General features: G+C 46.2%; 1 protein-coding gene across 1 annotated transcript in view; it reads right to left on the bottom strand.

Moving 5' to 3' along the window:
- LOC133137671 (small conductance calcium-activated potassium channel protein 2-like) overlaps positions 1 to 22,150 on the bottom strand; it is a 53,786-nt gene that overhangs the window by 14,670 nt on the left and 16,966 nt on the right. Inside the window, exons 3-6 of the mRNA XM_061256010.1 lie at positions 20,836 to 20,931; positions 14,402 to 14,698; positions 6,603 to 6,724; positions 356 to 497 (exon numbers count right to left, since the gene is read on the bottom strand). Of these exons, the coding sequence (XP_061111994.1) occupies positions 356 to 497; positions 6,603 to 6,724; positions 14,402 to 14,698; positions 20,836 to 20,931 (657 nt within the window). The remainder of the gene's footprint in view (positions 1 to 355; positions 498 to 6,602; positions 6,725 to 14,401; positions 14,699 to 20,835; positions 20,932 to 22,150) is intronic.

The following is a 22,150-nucleotide window of genomic DNA, read 5'->3' as shown; positions in this document are numbered from 1 at the left end:
AGGGTTCAGAGATTTCTTCTGTACGTAATGTAGAGTTAGGATGTCACTGAAAAAGACCCTGTCATCCTGGATGAAAGAGATAGGACCTCACAGTTAAGATGGACGTGTGCGTCAAGTCACGGTCTCTCACGGTATTTAAGCCAGGCTAGACGACCAGCGTGCTGAAAGATGCTGTGTTTCAGTGATCTTCTCACTGGCTGGCGTAACAAGTCAATAAACTTTTACGTTTCTCTAGTAAAGTGTGTGTTGGCTTGTCCTGACTTTGAGAACTGAAGCTGGGTCCTAACACCTGGCACGGAGGCACATAGGGAGCAGTCACAGCCGACGCACGGAGCCCTTACCGCGGGGCACTTACCATGATCCCCGTCAGCAGACACACGCCCTTCCCGCAGTAGGTGTGGGGCACCATGTCCCCGTACCCGATGGACAGGAAGGTTATGGAGATGAGCCACATCGCTCCCAGGAAGTTGCTGGTCACGTCCTGGGCGTCATGGTACCTGAGGGACAGCGGGGAAGGGCAGCTGTCAACCGGCCCAGCTGTGAGGTCACAAACGTGCGATTAGAATGTCCATATCTGAACATTCTAAAGCTGATGTCACAATCACTGTTGGTAACTGGAAGCAAAGCTCTAGAACGGTTCTGGAACAGTTCTAGGAGATTCTAGAACACTGACATAGAAAATCCAAAAACCTGTTTTCCAAAGAGCTAAACAGCAGTGTGATTATGATTTATTTGGTAGGCGTCATTCTAATAGATGCAGATACACTGAGTTCTCTCCGTCTTTAAGCACAGGATGAAAGTTCACCTCCATAGACAATTCTTTAGTTGAATGGTAATTATATTCTAGATCACATTTTCTTAACTATACATGTTTCTGTATGCCTACTTTATAGTGAAACCATACCATTATTTCAACATTTATGAAATACTATCATTTTGGCATATAAGACTGGTAGAAAACCAGTTCTGTTGCCCAATGAAGTTTGAAAAATGCTTTCTGTGATCCAAGCTGGCACTGCCCCAATTGTGACATCAATGTATGTAATATAGATGTCAATCAGATATACAGTCGCACATTTTTAATGATGCCCACACATTTGTCTGTTTACTTTTGGCAGTTCATTTTCATAGTCGGAAAGCCCAGCTGTCATGGATCGATGCTACACGGAACACTGCTGGCACCTGACTGGCTGTAGAATACTTTATGAGACGGACACACCAGGAAGGGGCTAATCCAGACCGCAGAGTTGCTGAGAGCCGACAGCGATGTTGAGTTATCACTGTATGTGAACTCGCTGGTTCGCCGTTCTGTCAGTTACTGTGCGACCTAGCTGCATCACCTCAGCCCTCTGAACTGCACAATAATGCTCATATCTTCACTTCACCCTCTAATTCTCCAGCCAGGTTAGAACCTCAGAGTGCGACCTGCCTGATGCCCTTGGTCACTTGCTCAGGGGCAGCCTGTAGTGTAGTGGTTAAGGTAAATGACCGGGACCCGCAAGGTCAGTGGTTCAATCCCCGGTGTAGCCACAATAAGATCCGCACAGCCGTTGAGCCCTTGAGCAAGGCCCTTAACCCTGCATTGCTCCAGGGGAGGATTGTCTCCTGCTTAGTCTAATCAACTGTACGTTGCTCTGGATAAGAGCGTCTACCAAATGCCACTAATGTAATTTTGTGATAGATCCCTCATCGCAGTTCTGCTGCCATTCATTCCATCTTTACTCCTACACGGGGCGGCCAGCGGAGAATGGGCTCCCCCTCTCCAGACGGGTTCCTCCTGATCTCTCCTCACCACCGCTTGACTGTTTTTCTTCCCACCCGGGAGTTGCAGTTGTTTTAGCTTTTTTTATTCCGCTCGCTTTTTTGAGTTTTTTTTAGGCCTGGTTTTTGCCAAATTTCCCTTTTCTTGTTTTCTCTGCAAAGTGTCTCTGTAGAAAGTGCTACACAAATAAGAATGAATTGAACTGGACTGAAGTAATGCATTATTAAAGAGCCACTCGCATCAGCTTTCTCTTCCTGGTTTTAGTATATAAAAGGCCCACAAAATGTTCGCAAAGAGCAGTGAACTATATATATTTTTGTAAATCCCTAACCGTTCCTTCCACCACCTGTGGTCAGCTCTCATGGACAGTCACGCAAGTGTAGCTGAAGTGGAGAGAATACAACCTTGAAGGAGAGGGAGATAGATCGAGGAGCAAAATAAGCAGTAAATAACTAAATAACAACTAACCAACTCATTTACAAGATTACAACAAAGTTCTCAACAGCTGTCAAAAGGCTTTGGGCTCAGTCTCAAAGAGGCAGATTACGTGGGCTCAGAGGTTTATATTCAGCAACGTCATTCGATGATTATCCGAAAGCACACATCACTCATAAGTAACATTTGGTGTCATGCGCTGGTCAGCTTGCTGACTTCCCCCTCCCGGAGCATGCATTGTTAGCCCCCACCTTTTGGCACACATGCCTGTAGCGGAGAGATAGAGAAGGATTCTTAGAGGAGCCTTCTTGGGCCCCCTTGGGGGCCCCCCTTTTCTCACATTCCTTACAGGTTAGAGCACAGGAATACTGGAGATGGCATAAAGATGTTTCATGATAATCCCAGGTCAGAATATAGTAATGTTTGGTGTTGTTCTGATTGGTTCAGTGCGACTGGTGTAATGGTCTAGTTTTTGTAACAGTCTACCTTTGATATCATAACCATTCAGGAGCCGAGGGGAAACTGGGCAAAAGCTGTCTCTGTAGAAGCCATGCGTTTTAGCCCCCTGACCACTGCCTGGTGGGGGCTGGCTGTAAATTACAGATGGGTGACTCACTTTTAGGGTCAAGAACTAAGGCCTGGATTTCAGAGATAAGGAGAAGAAACCAAGCAATCGTTTTACAAACAGCTCGGAAAAATTGCAGTTTGATCGTTAAATATGCACTTTGACCAAAATTGCATCAGCATGGAACACAAACAGAAAACTTGAGGATGGTATGAAAAACAAGCGTGAAACACATGCATGTGGGCCTTTAATAACCTGAGTGGAGAATAACTTCACCATCAGGCTAAAGTTACATTCAAAGAACAAGAATACAGACTCTCAAACTGAAAAGAGTGTGGCAAGATAACCATACACACAGCTAAACACAACGTTGCGCCTAATCTTCTAAGAATGATCACACGGCGAAATTTAGCACGCAGACTATATGCATACCTCTGTCTAAGTATGCAGTAAATCAGTTATTATTATTGTATGCAGGCCAAGTTGTATTTATTTATATCTCTAGTTAACAAGCAGTTCCCTGTTTTGAAAAATCCACAATCTGGGTTTTCAACAGGAGGTCTGTGGACCCCCTGGGGTCCTTGAAGATACTGTGGGGGGTCCCTAGCCAGACGTGATATGCAGTAACTATATTTAGATTTGGGAGAATATTATAAAATATGAAAATGTCTTTTTGACTGGTTAAAAAAATGATTGGGGTTCCACGGGATGCATTTGAGCATGGGTGGGGGGTCCCTCAATCAGAGCAGAGTGTGTGTGCGCGTGTGTGTGTGTGTGTGCATGCGTGTGTGTGTGTGCACGCGTGTATTTTGTAAAGAATATTATATTTACGCTGCTATAATATTGACTTTTGAATTTGGACATCCCACCCAATACACATTTTGTGACCTGGGGGGTTTGCCAGTTCCTAAACGTCCCTTCCGCCTGTGGTGCAGATCGCTTTGCGGGAGATTTGTGCCCGCTTGGGGTGTCAGGGAGGAGGAGACAAATTCCGGGAGACTCCCCGAACCTTCCGGAAGAGGTGGGACGGCGGAGAACAGCGTGCTGTACACGTCAGAATAAAGTGTGTAAAAAACACAGTGGCCAGCGTTGTGAGAAGGCAGCCACTGCAGTGTTGAATGATCATTGATCCCCACCTCGCCCTCGCCCCGTGTTATTTCACATGTACGGAGCGGGGAAGACGAAGCCAGCGGGTCTCAGACTCTCTCCGGAGCGAGAGAGTCACAGTAACGAGGCCTGTCCTCTCCTGAAACGGATGAGCACCTGGAGGGCCCGAGAGAGAATTAAATATAATGACAGAGTGGGGCCAGGGGTGGGGGGGTGGGGGGTGAAGACAAATCTGGTGTCCATAGACTCTGGAGCGGGGGTCTGATCCACAAAGCAGGAGCACTGAGTCAGCTCAACCGGGAACAGCTCTTTTTCATTCAGTCCACGGGCCTGGGTTTTACTCAGTGCAGTTATCCACCTAACTCGGTTATCCTTAAACAGACCCCTGTCGCACTGCAAAAAATCTTTAATAAATAAGGCAGTGTTTATTCAAGTCATATTCAGACCTAAAATCCTATTTCTTTTACTTTTTTGCTCTAAGTAAGACAAATTTACTGCCAATGAGGTGCAAAGGTTTGACTCATTTCAAGATTTACGAACAGGGTAAGAGATTTTCGCTTGCCAGGCAAACAGTAACTTCAAACAAGCTAATATTTTACACCTGAGAGAAACAAATGAGATCTTATTTGAAAACTACAGCGCTTGTTAAGTATTTGTTTTGTAGACGAGGCAGAAGTGGAAGAGGAGAAAAAGAGGAGTGAGAAACTGAGCGAGGGAGGAGGAGGAGGAGGAGGAGGAGAGAAGGATATGCGTATATAAGAGCAGGAAAGGAACTACAGTCATCTACGGACCAGAAGGTCAGCGGCGAACATCTTCTAACGGAGGCGAGACTAGAGACTCAAACGTGTTGGATCGCTGCCTTGAGTCCGGTGAATGGCCGCACACCCACAGACTGTGTTTCAGAGTCAGCTGTACAAAAACTGCTGCCAGAAACGCAGTATTTCACAGACCAAGAGCCCAAGCTGAAGGTTTGAATCTTTGGCTTTATGAAAAAATAAAAAGTCAGGATTTTTATTAATATAGTTTCTGTCATCCTTCTGACGTAAATCCTCTATTTTTTTAACCTATAGATTAAACTTTTATGGGACTTTCTCTTCCTTCTATCTTTAACTTCAATCTTTCTTTTCTTTTTCTCTCTACCTCCCTCCAGATCCCCCATCTTTCATTTTTGAATGAGTGTTCTCTCGCTCTCTCTCTCTGCACTCTCCTGCCCTATTTTCCATCCCCTCTCCCTCCTTCCCTCCCTCTGTGGCTCTTATCCTTCATCTCCCCTTACTTCTTTCCGCCTGTCCTTATCTTTTCTCCTCCCTCACCCACTCCTTCCCTCCCTCCCCCCCCCCCCCCCCCCCCGACTCCCACTCATGGCTGTCAGACGTTCACAACTCCCACAGACACTCAGGGTCATCACACATCTCGCACACATAGCTGTCAGTCACCACACACCTGTGTCACACACACAGACCTGACACACCTCTCTCACACATACAGCTGTCACACACCTCTCTCACACACACAGACCTGACACACCTCTCTCACACACACAGCCCTTACACACCTGTGTCACACACACAGCCCTTACACACCTGTGCCATACGCATTCAGTCATCACACCTCTCTCACACACACGCAGTCATTCGACCCCATTCAAATGTTAGCCATATTTCAATCTCTAACAGCTGATCTCTGAAAGACGTGCAGGGCAATCAGTCATCTCTCACAAAGTGGCTGGGCATAACCCACCTTTCAGAGGTGCGTGTGGTTATCATACATAGATGTGCATTCACAAATGCATACACACACACACACACACACACATAACACTCATAAAACTCACAGTTTAAAAAAACAAAAAAAACTGCTGGGGACCTGCTAGATTTTTACAGCAAACTCATTGAGATGATGTTTTATATTGATTTCAATGGTCAGTTTTGTGGGGACCTGGATTTTTGTCCCCAATCTGCCAGATGCACCCACCTTGTTGGTGTTCAGTTAGGGCAACATCCCATCCATATCTAAAAACAGGCACGCACACACACACACACACACACACACACACACACATACACTCTCTCGCACTCACTTACACAGACTCAGACACACATACACACACACTCCCTCTCTCACTCACACACACTCACACACAAACACACACATACACATATACACACTCCCTCTCTTACTCACACACACTCATACTCACACATACATACACACACAAACACTCTCTCTCACACACACACTCACACACATATACACATACACACACAATCCCTCTCTTACTCACACACACTCCTCACACACACACATACACACACACTCCCTCTCTTACTCACACACTCATACTCACACACATACACACACAAACACTCTCTCTCACACACACACTCAGACACACACACACACACACACACACTCCCTCTCTCACTCACACACACTCTCACACACACACACACACACACACACATACACATACACACACACTCCCTCTCTTACTCACACACTCCTCACACACAAGCACATACACAAACACTCTCTCTCACACACACACACACATACACATACACACACACTCCCTCTCTTACTCACACACACTCCTCACACACACACCCATACACAAACACTCTCTCTCACACACACACTCATACTCACACACACACATACACACAAACACTCTCTCTCACACACACACTCAGACACACACACACACACACACACACATACACACACACTCACCTCTCGCATACGCGCACAGTCCAGGCAGCGATGATCCACAGAGAGATGCTGAAGACCAGCAGCACAGTCCCGGGGCAGATAGTCATCAGGGTCTTCATCACGAACCGTGTGTTGAAGTGGACCTGAACACACACACACACGTACACATATTCAGCTGTGCTCAGGCCTCCAGAAGCATTTACACAGATAATGCATCGTCCCCAATAACATCTGATCAGCACTGTCAATGAAGGGAACGATGTCAATACAATTCTAGTAATTAGCTTCTTTATGTTTTTGGGACAAGTTTGTTGGCTGGCAGTAGATTAAGTCTTTACTCTGCACCCGTCAGTACTCAAACTGGTTTCTGACAGAGGTCTTTTATGCTTATATCATTAGTCGAGATGACTCAATGACCCCTGAGCTTTCTCAAGCCCGAGATGGCGAAGACAGACAGTAGTGAAGAACCTCTATCTGTGCCAGGAGGTGGCGAAGAACCTCTATCTGTGCCAGGAGGTAGTGAAGAACCTCTATCTGTGCCAGGATGTAGTGAAGAACCTCTATCTGTGCCAGACGGTAGTGACGAACCTCTATTTGTGCCAGGAGGTAATGAAGAACCTCTATCTGTGCCAGGAGGTAGTGACGAACCTCTATCTGTGCCAGACGGTAGTGAAGAACCTCTATTTGTGCCAGGAGGTAGTGAGGGTGACCATGTACAGCACACCCTAGATACTGAACCCTGGCCAGAGGTCCAACCGCCGGGTGACCCAGGTATACATCAGTCCCTTATGAGACGAAGAATGAAAACTAACAGCAATACTGGTCCTGAGGGCTAGACTTGAGTATCACTGATACAGAGAGAGAGAAAGAGATCGAGAAGGAGAAGAAGAGGGAGAGAGACAGACTTCTGATGTTCTTTAATGAATCTAGTTGCAAAAACAGGGCAAAGAGAAGACCCAACCCCTTCAGCGAGACAGAGTGAGAAAGAGGGAGAGAGAAGAACAGAGAGAGAGTGGGAGAGAGAGAGAGAGAGACAGAGAGGAAACCAGACATGTGTTCACTGTAGGAAACCTCACACCAAAGCACTCCCTGTTCTGCGATTACCTGGGGCTCAGAATAAGTGCCTCAGGGAACATTGGTCTGGCAGGGAAAACACTGAGCAGAAAGTGAAGTGTGTGGTCCACAGGTGGGACAAGCTTTCCGTACGGGCCTTGCAGTGTTTCACAGGCCGTCAATTACTGTATTACTCGCACTTGTACTTAATTACTTGTGTAATTATCAGGTCACTTTTGATTTCAGAGTACGTTTCACAGCCCGTTTCATAGCGCTTACCTCTGAAATCAAAATTGTTACCTAAGAATTACAAATGAGTAGCTGGTGCGTACCCGGTAATTAGTAGGTAATTAATGGGCTGTAAAATAAAGCGTTACCAACCTCGCATGCAGAATTCTGCCGAACGGTGCTAAACACCCAAATAAAAACACCTGCCAATGGAGGGTGGAAAACGAACGATAACAATCCAAATGAAAAACATTCATTACTTACATTTTGGATGCATCTAAACTCAAGTTATAGGATGGCCTGTAGCGTAGTGGTTAAGGTAAATGACTGGGACATGCAAGGTCGGTGGTTCTAATCCCGGTGTAGCCACAATAAGATCTGCACAGCCATTGAGTCCGTGAGCAAGGCCCTTAATGCTGCATTGCTCCAGGGGAGGATTGTCTCCTGCTTAGTCGAACCAACTGTACGTCACTCTGGATAAGAGCGTCTGCCAAAATGCCAATAATGTAATGTAATGTAAGTCCCCAAGATACACTGTGATTTAAAACACTGAAAGCTCAAGACCTGAACCGCTAAAAGAGTCTCCTCAGTCAGCTGATCATGACAGTCCTGAACCAAATGATGCCTAACACTGATCATACCAGCACTGCTTTACAATCGGAAATGAGAGTAAACCAAATGATTCAACAGACAAAAAACCCCTATCTGCAACACTAGAATAATCTAACCAACACATAAAACAAATTGCTATTTGGCCCTACATTTAGAATACAAGTTTGTAGAGTCTCTCTTGCCTGTCAGATATACAAAGCAGAGACAATCCAAAGCAACTACAGGGTCAGTGATCACACCTTAGCAATTAAAAAAGGCAGACACACAAAAACACGGTTACTCACAGAGGAACGCAGGCGAGGTAGAGACAAAGACACACTTCCTTTTGTATTGCCAAAACTATTCATGCATAAGAAAAAAATATTTTAATAAAATGTTAAAATCCCCAAATGCATTTTCCTCCTTTACAGATTAACCAAAGCTGCAAATCTGCAAACCTTTTAGCGGAAGGCCCAACAGCCCCACTTGCAGCTCAATATATATTTTTAATATTTAATAAATGTGATATTATTATATTATTATATCACTCCCTTGCCCTTCCAACCACAGGCCTATCTGTACACTCCCCATCTTATTAAAGGTTAGAGAAATAGCTTTCTTCCAACTACTGACAACTAATTTCTTGAGGAACAAGCTTTTCGAATCATTCTAATCAGGTTCTGTAAGCCATAACACAGAGGCCGCGCTACTTAAAGTAATGGGAGATTTGCTTTTGGCAGCAGATGCTGGTGACTGTTCAGTTCAAGTCCTCTTTTACCTCAATGCCATATTTCATACCAGAGATCATAATATCCTTATAACCTGGCTAGAAAATTGGGTAGGGATATCTAACTCAGGACTTTATTTGGTCAGATCCTACCTTTCAGATACACCGCTCAGTCTCAATATGAAGCTCACTATCCTCCACTGAATACATGCATTATGGCGTCCCTCAGGGATCAATTGTAGGCCCAATTCCTTTTCCCTGTTCATGATACCCTGAGGAAGGATTCTCAGAAAACATAACATCTCATTTCATTGCTATGCCAACAATACAAAGCTTTATGTGCCCTTAAAACCTGGAGATAACAATAATAGAACTGCCCCCTTATGTGCCTCTCTGAGATTAAGTGTTGGAAGAACTTTCTCTGACTCGATGAAGGCAACTCTCAGTTTGGCCCTCTCAGCCACAAGGCAGTTGCCCAGCACTCTTGGAAGTCTTAGAAATCTTAGCGTCATCTGTTATTCAGCACTGGACCATGATGCTAATGTCACAAAAGTTGTGCAGTCCTGCTTTTATCACTTAAAAAATATCTAATGTTATCTAGTGATTTAGAAAATGTTATTGATGCCTTTATCTCCACTAGATTAGATTGCTGCAACTCATTATATACTTGCCCTAGCCGGAGACATTATCATGACTGCAGTTGGTTTAAAATACCTCTGCACATTCTACGAACAAGAATGAGAAAGTATAATACTATAGCCACAGTTTACACTGGCTGCCAGTGTTAGAATCCATGAAACATTTTTAGCCCCGTCATACTAATTTATTTTTGTTGTTTGTTGTGAAGCATGTTCTAAATGCTGTTTTCTTGTTTTGTTGAAAAAAATGAGGAAACCCACGCAAACATGGGGAGAACATGCAAACTCCACACAGAGAGGCCCTGGCAGACTGGAATTTGAACCCAGGACCTCCTTTCTGTGAGGCGGCAGAGCTATGCACTGCACCATCTGTGGCGCCCATTATTATTATTATTATTATTATTATAATTATTATTATTATTATTATTATTATTATTATTATTGCTGCAATTGTTGCTGTTTTTTTATTGCAACCAAGATTGATTGCTGTTATTATAATGCTTTGGCATTTTAATTTCGATTTGAATTTGAGAGATACAGAGAGAAAGAGGAAGAGAGAGAATGAGAGAAAGAGTGAGAGAAAGAGAGAGCGAGAGGAAGAGAGAGAGAGAGACAGACAGGAACACAGATGCTGAATCTGTCGGTCTATTTAAAGAGAAAAAAAAAGCAGCAGACTAGGGTGATGCCTGGTGGATGCTGGACACCCAGGGAGGGCCAGGCAGCTAAGTATCCCATCAGGCCGGAGCAGGAGCGCAGACGGTGGCAGGCACTCAGCGGGGAAGCCGTCTGGGCCTCCGACAGGAACTGGGTCAAGCGCGCAATCAGAGAACCCGCCGCGACACGTCTCCGCGCCGCTACCGCTAATGCTGGGATCCGAGGGGGATGCAGAGCGCTCTCACCTCCAGCTCAGGGCTGGGGAATTATGGGCCAGAGTCTGCCACCGACGTGAAGCCCTCCTCCACAACACCAGCGTTCACTGCCAGGCCACAGACCTCGCAGATTAATAAGTACATCGCACAAGAGAAACGCAAATGAGATATGTCTCATACAGCCGTGTAAACTGAACAATCTAACAATCCAGACACGTACACACAGCTTCCTAACAGCTCGGGAAACAGCCTCACAGATGACAGCAAAGCTCTTAATGCCACAGGAATTACCAAACTAACACATCTCCTAACAAACAGCCTTCGTCTAACAAGAGGAAAATCCACCTGCCAGCTGGGTGCAAAAACTGCCATTAGCAAAAACAGGCAGGAACATCACAATAATAACAATAGCAACTACAATAACAGCAATAATAATGATAATAATGATAATAATAATAATAATAATAATAATAATAATAATGATAATAATAAAAATAAATAAATAAATAAATAAATAGTAATATTGGATCAAATTCCATTTCATTTGTGTAGTGCCTTCCACAGAAGACAGTCATAAAGATGTTTACAGCACAACAGAAGGAAAGAAAAAGGGTCAATATTAGCCCTAAGCCCCAGCTAGCACACGAGGTAAAAAAAACGTTGGTCAGAACAAACTGGCTATGAAAAATGACACTTATCCAGGTCTTATCCAGTTTAAAAAAATTGAACTGTATCTGCATATGCTGAATCTGATCTGTAAAAGAAACAACCCTTCCAACGGTCCCCTCAGTCTAGTAAACTTTAGATTAACCACTCCAAGAAAAACTATATTACACACATCTGATGAAGCTTAGGAAAATAATTTCATGAGAAATAAGCAGAATACCGCTGCTGTCCATGATACAGCTCAGAGAAATTGATCTAGACTAAATTCGGACAAAATGGTGACAACCACTGGACAGGTCACGTGATCGCCACCAGGCAGGAGAGGCTGAGACAGACGCAAAACGGTGAGAACACACAGACCTGTTCTTTGGGGAAATAACAGCGGGGACACAGAGAAACTAGCAGCTTTACTGGATAAAGGAAATACAACTGCGGCAATATCTCCTGGGACCCAGCGGAGAAAAAAGCTTTCATATTTTAATTTTTTTGACATAATGCGAGTGTCTTGGGTGACAAGTTGCAGTGAAAATCTTTTCGATAACATTATTTATGTTATTTTATTGTCCCTTGTAGCGTACGCTCTCATAAAAAAGGTGGCTTGTCTCCAGGAACCCTTTTCAGATCTTTACGAAACCCTCTATCACAGGAGTGAAGTGTGACAGCTCCCAGGCAAAGAACCCTTGAAATAGATCGGGTTCTTCAGCTGAATCACAGGGTTCCTCTCAGAACCCGTATTTCTGAGAGTGCAGGCTTCACAGGAGAATACACGGTTCTTGTGACTAAGACCAGAGATTCACGTCTCTTACAGGGGAGGGAAAATGAAAGGCTGGGCCCTTCGGAAGGCGAATAGATGCCTGCCATCGCCCACGAGGTGCGCACGCCACCCGGTTCAATGTGCATCGGCCGTGGTTGATATTCAGAGAACGGCGATCGCGTTTCCCCTCGGAGTTCAGCCCCGTTATCGTCTCCTCTGTGCTCTTTGTCGCCGCTGGTAACGCCGCCTGTCTAATGTCATGCCAATAAAGCACCTTGAAATTCAAATTGATTTGAGGAAGAGAGCAAGAGGAAAGCAAGAGGGAATACACAGAGGGGGAGGAGCCCATGCATAAACAATGATACACGGAAATACACGGGACCTACGTGTATTTTAATACATCAAATATATGAACACAGATACATTTTTTATATATTTACATAAATCACAATAAACTTTGTCAATATATTTCACTACAAAGAACTGGCCGCTTCTCCATATTGATGACATGTATTTGCATATATTTAATGCATATTGTATATCTGCTTATACAACACATATTTAAATATATATATATATATGTTGTTCATTTACGTATTTCCTACATATACAGTGCTGACTTCATCTTATTTCTCAGCTTCATAATGGCTTCCTTGACTTTGATTGGCAGGACTCTGGTCCTCATGCTGACAAAAGCCAATAACAGACTCCAAAGCAATCAAAAGCCTAGAATCAACACTAGATACTCAAAGCTTTCTTATACCTGCACCAAGGAAGTGATTCTACACTACTGACTAATCAGAAAAACCCAAGAAGACATTTGTCCCAAATGTTATGGTGCCCTGAAATGGGGGACTATGTATAAAAGGGATACAGCGGATATGGATGTAAATACCGTGAAATTAAACCTCATATTGTTTCATTTAAAATCCAATGTCCTGGAGCCAAAACAACAGACATGATACCACTGGCCAAATACTGCAACTGACACAATATGACACGATATGTTTAAATGGATTCAGAATTTCCCACCATATATTTAAAGATATTGCTTTTTCATATTTGAGGGGAGGAGAGAGATGGGGGAGGAGAGGAGAGAGATGAGGAGAGGAGAAAGATGGGGAGGAAAGGAGAGAGATGGGGAGGAGAGGAGAGAGATGGGGGAGGAGAGGAGAGAGATGAGGAGAGGAGAAAGAAAACTAGAGAAGAGAATGTAGAAGAGACATAGTTTGGGAGACCTCAACTTTTGACACCCACTCTATTGGGAAATTGCTGTCTTTTCTGCAATATGAGTTTAAACAAAGCAAAAACAACACACTGTTTATACCAAACTGACAGAGAGAGAGATAAAGAGAGAGAGAAAGAGAAAACAGATATATACATACAGACAAGACAGCAACTGAAATACTGAAATACAGACACACACACAGACAGACAGACGCAGACAGACACACACAGACAGACAGACACTCAGACGGACAGACACACACACACAGACAGACACACGCAGATACACACACACACACACAGACAGACACACACAGACACACACAGACAGACACACACACACACACACAGACAGACACACACATACACACACAGACAGACACACACACACACACACACACAGACAGACACAGACAGACACACACACAGACACACACAGACAGACAGACACACACACACACACAGACAGACACACACACACAGACACACACAGACACACACACAGACACACACAGACACACACACACAGACACACACAGACAGACAGACACACACACACAGACAGACACACACATACACACACAGACAGACAGACACACACAGACACACACAGACACACACACACATACACACACAGACAGACAGACACACACAGACACACACAGACAGACACACACACAGACACAGACACACACAGATAGACAGACACACACACAGACACAGACACACACAGACAGACACAGACACACACACACACAGACACACACAGACACACACACACAGACACACACATACACACACAGACAGACAAACACACACACACACAGACACACACAGACAGACACACACACAGACACAGACACACACAGACAGACACACACACACACAGACAGACACAGACACACACACACACACACACACACAGACACACAGACACAGACACACACACACAGACACACACAGACACACACACAGACAGACAGACACACACACACACACACACACACAGACAGACAGACAGACACAGACACACACACACACACACAGACAGACAGACCCCTCCTGACCTTGTTGAGCGCCCCGATGCTGCGGGAGGAGGCGTCGGTGAAGAGCTTGCTGTGCAGCAGCATGACGCGGGCGATGAGGTAGAGGCGCAGGAACATGGGCACCGACAGCACCATGTCCACGTCGGCCTCCACCACCGAGGGCACGTAGGTGAAGGCCAGCCGCGCCTGCCACTGGAAGCGGAAGTCCCCCGGCACGGGGTGCACGGCCGACACCAGCAGCTCCAGCGCGATCAGCAGCACCCGCTCCGTCGTCATGGCGATCCGCCAGTCGTCCGCGCCGTTGTCGATGACGAAGAGCTGGGGGAGACGCGGGGAGGGACCCTGCTCGTTAGCTCGTAGCGGCGCTAACCGTCGCTGCTAACAGGTCTTTGTAGTGTGAGCATTTCACACGCGGCGCATTGGGATAATACCCGCCTGCCTATTTATACATATACGAGTGAAATGTTAAAATGTCAGTGGGTCAGGCATTATTGTGAGTTAACATTATTTGTCTTGGTGACTGCTTAACTGTGCTTTAAGGTGTGACATCACAAATATGTGATTTGAATGTTCTTATCTTAATTAGAGTGTTCAGTTAAGAACATTCTTATCACATAATTGTGATGTCACACATGAAAGCGCAGACAGTGCTGATGTAACAATCACTACAGGTAACAAAAAGCAAAGAAGTTCTAGAACACTGACTTAGAATTGTGAACCTACTCTTGATGTTAGTCTTTTAAACTGAATATGTCAGCTATGTTCTCACCTGTAGGCATATATACATTCACAGTATCAGTGCATATAGAACAAGCAATGTGGTTTGGTGGAGAGGTGTCCATGTCAACTAGTAGAATGCTAAGTTGATATTTGATATCATGTAAGCGAACATGAATCCTGTTTGTGAAAAACAGTCATTGCGTGTGTGTGTGTGTGTGTGTATGGATGGGCAGAGAGATCTGTCACAGCTTGTGTGTGTATCTGTGTATTTTTGCAGCTGTGTGTGTGTTGTGTGTCAGTGTGTGAGTCTGCGCTTTTTTTTTTTTGAACGCAGCCTCGTCATGGTGACTGTTGCCAAGGCGACAACATCAAAGACCAGCCAAGCTTAATTATGGTCCCCAGTGAGAGAGAGAGGAGGGAGAGATTGCATAAATACAGTAGGAAGGCATCTGACAGCAAAGACTATAGATACTGTATATGCATATGTGTGTATGCCAAAGTGTGTCTGTATGTGTATATGCATGTGTGTACCTGTGTTTAATGAGTGTGTGTACTTGTGCTGAGTCTGTCTACTCACACAACCAGCTTGAAGGCAGTTTACATTTTTTAGGACTGAAAATGCACTGGTTGTTTTTTTAAAAGGGGATCAAGGCCACCTGTCATGGCAATAAGCTTCAACAAAGGGAAACAACACCACAGTGTGTGTGTGTGTGTGTGTGTGTGTGTGTGTGTGTGTGTGTGATCGTGCCAGCACAAACTGGGCACGGGGCCCCTCTATCCTGAACATGGGGCCCCTCTATCTCTGAGCATCGGGCCCCTCTATCCCTGAGCATGTGGCAGATGACAAACAAAACAAATTATTCAGTATTTCACTACCAGGAAATGCAAATACCCCCTCCCCCCTTTCCCATTCTGCCTTCCTGCCCCCACGATTCATCTTTCTCCTTCTCTCTTTATCCTGGTATCCATACTTGCTCTCCCTTCTTCCACCTCTTTCTCTCTCTCCCTTCTGCCCCTTCACTCTCTCTTTCCGTCACTTTCTCTCTTCTGCCCCCCTCTCTCCCCCTCTCTCTCCCACTCCCTCTCTCTCTCTCTCTCTCTCTCTCATCCCTTACTTCCTTGTTAAACCGCCCCGGGACTCTATAAATAATTAAATTCCATTAGGAATGGTAATCTGTCAATTAAAAAAAAATGACAAGCCCCCCCCCCCGCCCTGGCCCGTGTGCCCCTGTGAGAGAGAGAGGGGGAGCGGTACCAGACGGATGACGGCCGCACTCCTGTTCAAAGAGCCCCGGGCCGGCTCTGATTGCGCTAACCGCACATACATAACCACACAGCCATTACACACAGCGTAGCCTGTCCCCACCCTCGGGAATACTGTAATAACTAGCTTTCCGCAAAGAAAACACACAACGCTCGTGCATAAAGCACAGCCAAAAGGCATTTTCCGTTTCGGGTCGGCTAGCCCATTAGCCGTGATGTCACGTTCATAAACTCGCGTCAAACGCCAGCCGGCTGACGTTTGGTGATTTATTTCACGCCGCGCCGCTAAACTATTGTTTCCCGTCCCCGTTCTTCAGCGGAAAATTGCCCCCCGCAGTTTCGTCTCCAGCTCAGGCCCCCGAAACGTCGAGGGGAAATGGATGTTTACGGGCGGCTAAAGTCCTGAATGCTTTTTCAGGAGCATGAATATTTCAGGAGGTAAAGAGTGGCTTTGGAAAAGCGGAATAAGTCATTTTTCTCGAGACGCGCGGTTCCGGCCAGCGTCTCACGCCGGTCGCAGACGCCGTGATGTCGGCGGGTCCCTCGGAGGAAGGGTCACTGCTCTTCATCACGGTGCGAGAGGTTTTAGCACATCGAGGTCAAAATGGAGAAATGCACAGTAAAATGATGACCTTCAGGGCCTCATTTATTCATTTAAGTTTGCAACGGTGGAAGTTCTACAGTGCATACACTGCAAAAGACAAACAGCCTAAGTCAGTCTCAACAGGTATCTTGGTCTTATATTTAGACTTAATTTAAATCTTATTACTGTTACTTTTTGCTAAATGAGGAAAAGAAACTGCCAATGAGCTGAGAAAGTTAGACTAATTTCGAGATTTGCCAATGGGGTGAGAAAATTTCACTTGTCAAGAAAACAGTAACAAAAGTTAAACAAGCTAATATTCTATTTGACTTAAGCTGTGATCACAAGACTAAAAAAGCTTTTTTTTGCAATGTAGCTGCAGACTTTGTGAAATGGATTCAAATAATTTTCTTTGCCGACCAAGAGGACCAACAAGAGGGCGAAGCTGACCAGCTACGAGGCCCTCCTGACGCAGTGCAAGGTTATATTGGCCAAAATGCCTCATTTCCAGCACCCTAACCCAACCTGGCGTGACATCAAAACGCAAAATCACAGCCATTCCACAACAATACAGCTTTCATTAATACCTAGTTTCTAGTGCCATCCAGATGTTGTCATCCATTTTTAAATTCAGGCCATATCCTCAGTTGTATCGTCTGACTGAGCTTGGGGGGGGGGGGGGGGGGGGGGGCTCATTCACACTCCCTGCACTGAGGAGGCCAGCTCAAAGTTCAGCCAATCCGAGCAGGCGCATTGTTCCAAAAGTTCATGTTTCTTTGAAATGCAGATGTCACAAATGCACTCACACACACACACACACACACACACACACACAATGAACAGAGGTCCCAGATAGGCGGGCAAGCATGCACACACACACAGAAATGGATAGATAGGAAGTTGGCAGAGAGAGAGAGAGAGAGAGAGCGAGAGAGAATAAACACAAACGTTCACATCCTATAAGGCTTAAGAGCAGGGAGAGCGTGATGATCTTTAAATCGTTATCAGCGTTTAGCCGCCGCGTTCGCGTCTCGCGGCACCAATTACCCGTAATTGAGGATCGTGTGCAAACATGCATACTGATGAGGTCACAGCGCTTCTAACCGCTGTCAACAGCCGCCGCCGCTAAACCTGCCCCAAACTTCAGCTCATCAAAAGCCAGTTTCATCAGAACCATTCATTCATGGCTACTGCTCTATCTATCTATCTATCTATCTATCTATCTATATCACTGCTAAATGCAAATGCCTGTCTTAACAAGCATTTTTTGGTCATGCAATAAGACTTAAGGTACTATGTTTTTCTCTCCAGTAGAAAATATTAGCTTGTTTTAAGTTACTGTTTGCTTGGCAAACCTTTCTCACCTCATTGGCAGTCTCATTTAGCAAAAAAGTAACAGAAATAAGATTTAAGTCTAAATATAAGACTAAGATTCTTAAGACTGAATTGTTCTTTGTTTTTTCCAGTGGTATCTATCTATTTCCCTGAACTTCACTGTCTGTCTGCAGTATAGCTTGTGTCTCTCTGTAGTACAGCCTCTGTCTCTCTGTAGTACAGCCTGTGTCTCTCTGTAGTGTAGCCTGTGTCTCTCTGTAGTATAGCCTCTGTCTCTCTGTAGAATAGCCTCTGTCTCTCTGTAGTATAGACTGTGTCTCTCTGTAGTATAGCCTCTGTCTCTAAGTAGAATAGCCTCTGTCTCTCTGTAGTACAGCCTGTGTCTCTGTAGTATAGACTGTGTCTCTCTGTAGTATAGCATCTGTCTCTCTGTAGTATAGCCTCTGTCTCTCTGTAGTATAGCCTGTGTCTCTCTGTAGTAGAGCCTCTGTCTCTCTGTAGTATAGCCTCTGTCTCTCTGTAGTATAGCCTCTGTCTTTCTGTAGAATAGCCTCTGTCTCTCTGTAGAGCCTCTGTCTCTCTGTAGAATAGTCTCTGTCTCTCTGTAGTGTAGCCTGTGTTTCTCTGTAGTATAGCCTGTGTCTCTCTGTAGTACAGTCTCGGTCTCTCTGAAGTATAGCCTGTGTCTCTCTGTAGTATAGCCTCTGTCTCTCTGTAGTGTAGCCTATGTGGGTAGGTGTTTGCCTGATGTGTACTACAGGGTCATGGTCATATGACAGCTATGTGGGTGTGTGTGTGGGGGGTGGTTATGTGTGAGTGTCTGTGTATCTGTGCGTGCGTGTGTGTATATGAGTGACTGTCTGCAAGAGAGAGAGAGGTAGAGAGAGAGATACCTGAACTGACTAATGAACCCCAAAATTCACTCAATCCAAGCACATAAAAAGCTTTTAGAAATTCACTTCTGCTGATGTAAATCACACACGCACGCACACACACACACACGTACACACACACACACACACACAGAACTGGATAAAGAGACATAAGGAGAAATAGGCAGAAGTAGAACACAGACAGAGAAAGAGATAGAGAGGGAGAGAAAAAGAAAAAAGGATACTCTACATTTTAGGAGTCTCTACTTTTGACATCCCTTTCACTCAGCGGTCAAAGGAATAAGAGACACACAAACCCACCCTGTTTAGGCAGATAAAACAGAGAGAGAGGGGGAGGAGTGGGGGAGAGAGAGAGAGAGGGAGAGAGAGGATAGACAGAGAGAGAGGATGAACAGAAAGAGAGAGGATAGACAGAGGCAGGATAAACAGAGTGAGAGAGAGGATAGAGAGAGAGAGAGAGAGAGAGAGAGAGAGAGAGGAGAGAGAGAGAGAGAGCTGCATTTCTTTCCTCCCGGGAGAGATAAGCTGGGAAGTTGTTAGCGTGTGTGGTTCCTCCCAACCGCACCTCCATTTCAGGAGGAGGTAACAGGTCTACAGGGGTGTGGAGGCTGGGGATGGAGGTGCTGTTTTTGGGGAGGGGGGGACACGGTGCCTCCCAGGCCTTTCCTGCTCATTACCGCTGTGGGGCGGGGCTCACCCCTCACTCCCCCAGCCCAGAGAGTGTTGCTGATTCCCCAAAAGCCAGCACTCTGCTGGGTGCATGCCCAAAAAGCTCTTGTGTGAATTAATTTGACAGTACATCAGGGCTGTTAGTGTACTGTACTCTACTGTGCTGTACTGTCTCTCCGTCTCTCTCTCTCTCTGTATCACATATCCATATAATTACAGCCTTCCCAAAAATTTTAGGGGCTCTATTGGGAGAAATATTGGGAGCTTCTGATTGTTGTGCTTGGAAAGCAATACTACAGCTGATGGCTGGTCTGGTGAGAGAGGCAGACATTGACACACACACACACACACACACAGTCATAGGTGCATATGCACTCGGAATCTCTCTAACACACACAGGGGTGTCAACAGGGAGTTTGGGCCGCATGAAAAGATCTCACACACCCAGTGTGTTCTAATCCTGACTTTCCCCAGGGAAGTGATGGGGACACTGTGCTGTAGGTGACGCTATCTTTCAGATCAGATGTAAAACGGCAAGAGATTCACCTCGTTGGCCCCGGCAGATATTGCCAGGCCGACTCTGTCACGGTGTCCACCATACCCTCCACCAGGTGAACTCCACCTCAGCTGATGCTCGGCCAGCGTACAGGCACAAAATGGCTGCCGTACATCACCCAGGTTGATGTGAGTTTCCCCTCTTTACTTGACAATGCACTTTAAAAGGCTTTGGGACAATGCCTGAATGCACTCCATTTCTGTTAATAGTCCAGCTCAGCGACGCTGAGGTACATTACATGGTGAGGGTTACCGGAATTGCAGAAAGCTGTAGACTAGAATCCCAGGGACGGGTGTTTCTGCCATAGCAGTACCAAAAGCCCACAGGCATCAGGGAGACCCCAGGCGTCTCTGGTGGATGAAGTGGGAGTGCTGTGCGTGGTGTCAGCGGTAGTGTGGCTGCAGGGCCGCGGGGAGGCAGCAGGGGGCGCACTCACCTGCACCTCACGGGCGTGGTAAGCGATGATGAGCCCCAGCAGGATGATGGTCGACAGGCTGATCAGACACTTCAGCGCCAACGAGTACATGGAGCTCTACAGAGAAACACACACACACACACACACACACACCGCACACGCAGACACACGCACGCACACACACGCACACACACACATCAGCATTAATGTTATACAGAACTGCTGTGTCAAACAAGTTCAGTGTGTGTGCTTGGTACCATGGCAGTCTGTGGTAAGGTTGCATTAAAAGTAAATACCATCCCATGAAATGTGTTTGCGTATGCGTTTGTGTGTGTGTGTGTGTGTGTTTGTATATATGTGTGTGTGTGGTTGCGTGTGTGTTTTTGTGTATGTGTGTCTGCAGTTTGTATATGTGCATTTCATAGAAACAACAAACTGCATCCTCCACAGTTCCCCCCCATTCACACACCTAAACCAGGCTTTCCGTTCTAACTCTCAGACCCAGCCCAAACCCAGCCCTGCTGCACCTCGAAGGACCCAGCCCAAACCCAGCCCTGCTGCACCTCGAAGGACCCGGCCCAAACCCAGCCCTGCTGCACCTCGAAGGACCCAGCCCAAACCCAAACCCAGCCCTGCTGCACCTCGAAGGACCCAGCCCAAACCCAGCCCTGCTGCACCTCGAAGGACCCAGCCCAAACCCAGCCCTGCTGCACCTCGAAGGACCCAGCCCAAACCCAGCCCTGCTGCACCTCGAAGGACCCAGCCCAAACCCAAACCCAGCCTTACTGCACCTCGAAGGACCCAGCCCAAACCCAGCCCTGCTGCACCTCGAAGGACCCAGCCCAAACCCAAACCCAGCCCTGCTGCACCTCGAAGGACCCAGCTCAAACCCAGCCCTGCTGCACCTCGAAGGACCCAGCCCAAACCCAACCCTGCTGCACCTCGAAGGACCCAGCCCAAACCCAAACCCAGCCCTGCTGCACCTCGAAGGACCCAGCCCAAACCCAGCCCTGCTGCACCTCGAAGGACCCAGCCCAAACCCAGCCCTGCTGCACCTCGAAGGACCCAGCCCAAACCCTCTTCCTGAGCCCCTGCCAGTCCTCACGCACGAACAGACACATCACTCATCTGAAAACCAACAGCCCCCGCCCGATTCCCCACGCGGCGTTAAGAGCGGATCCCCATCAGCTCTGTGTGCCGCTAATCAGCCCAACACGGCTTATTACTCAACCGTACGACAGTAAGAGCTCATCAGAGTTAATGTCATCCCAATTCCCTCAGAGAGACAAACAACTCTCTTCCTGGCTCCCCTTTCTTCCCACTGTCATCTGCTACC

Source organism: Conger conger, chromosome 9 (genome assembly GCF_963514075.1).
Source record: "Conger conger chromosome 9, fConCon1.1, whole genome shotgun sequence".
In the NCBI taxonomy this organism is placed as follows: domain Eukaryota; kingdom Metazoa; phylum Chordata; class Actinopteri; order Anguilliformes; family Congridae; genus Conger; species Conger conger.
Note: the sequence above shows the minus strand (reverse complement) of the source record. Positions and strands in the feature narration are given on the sequence as shown.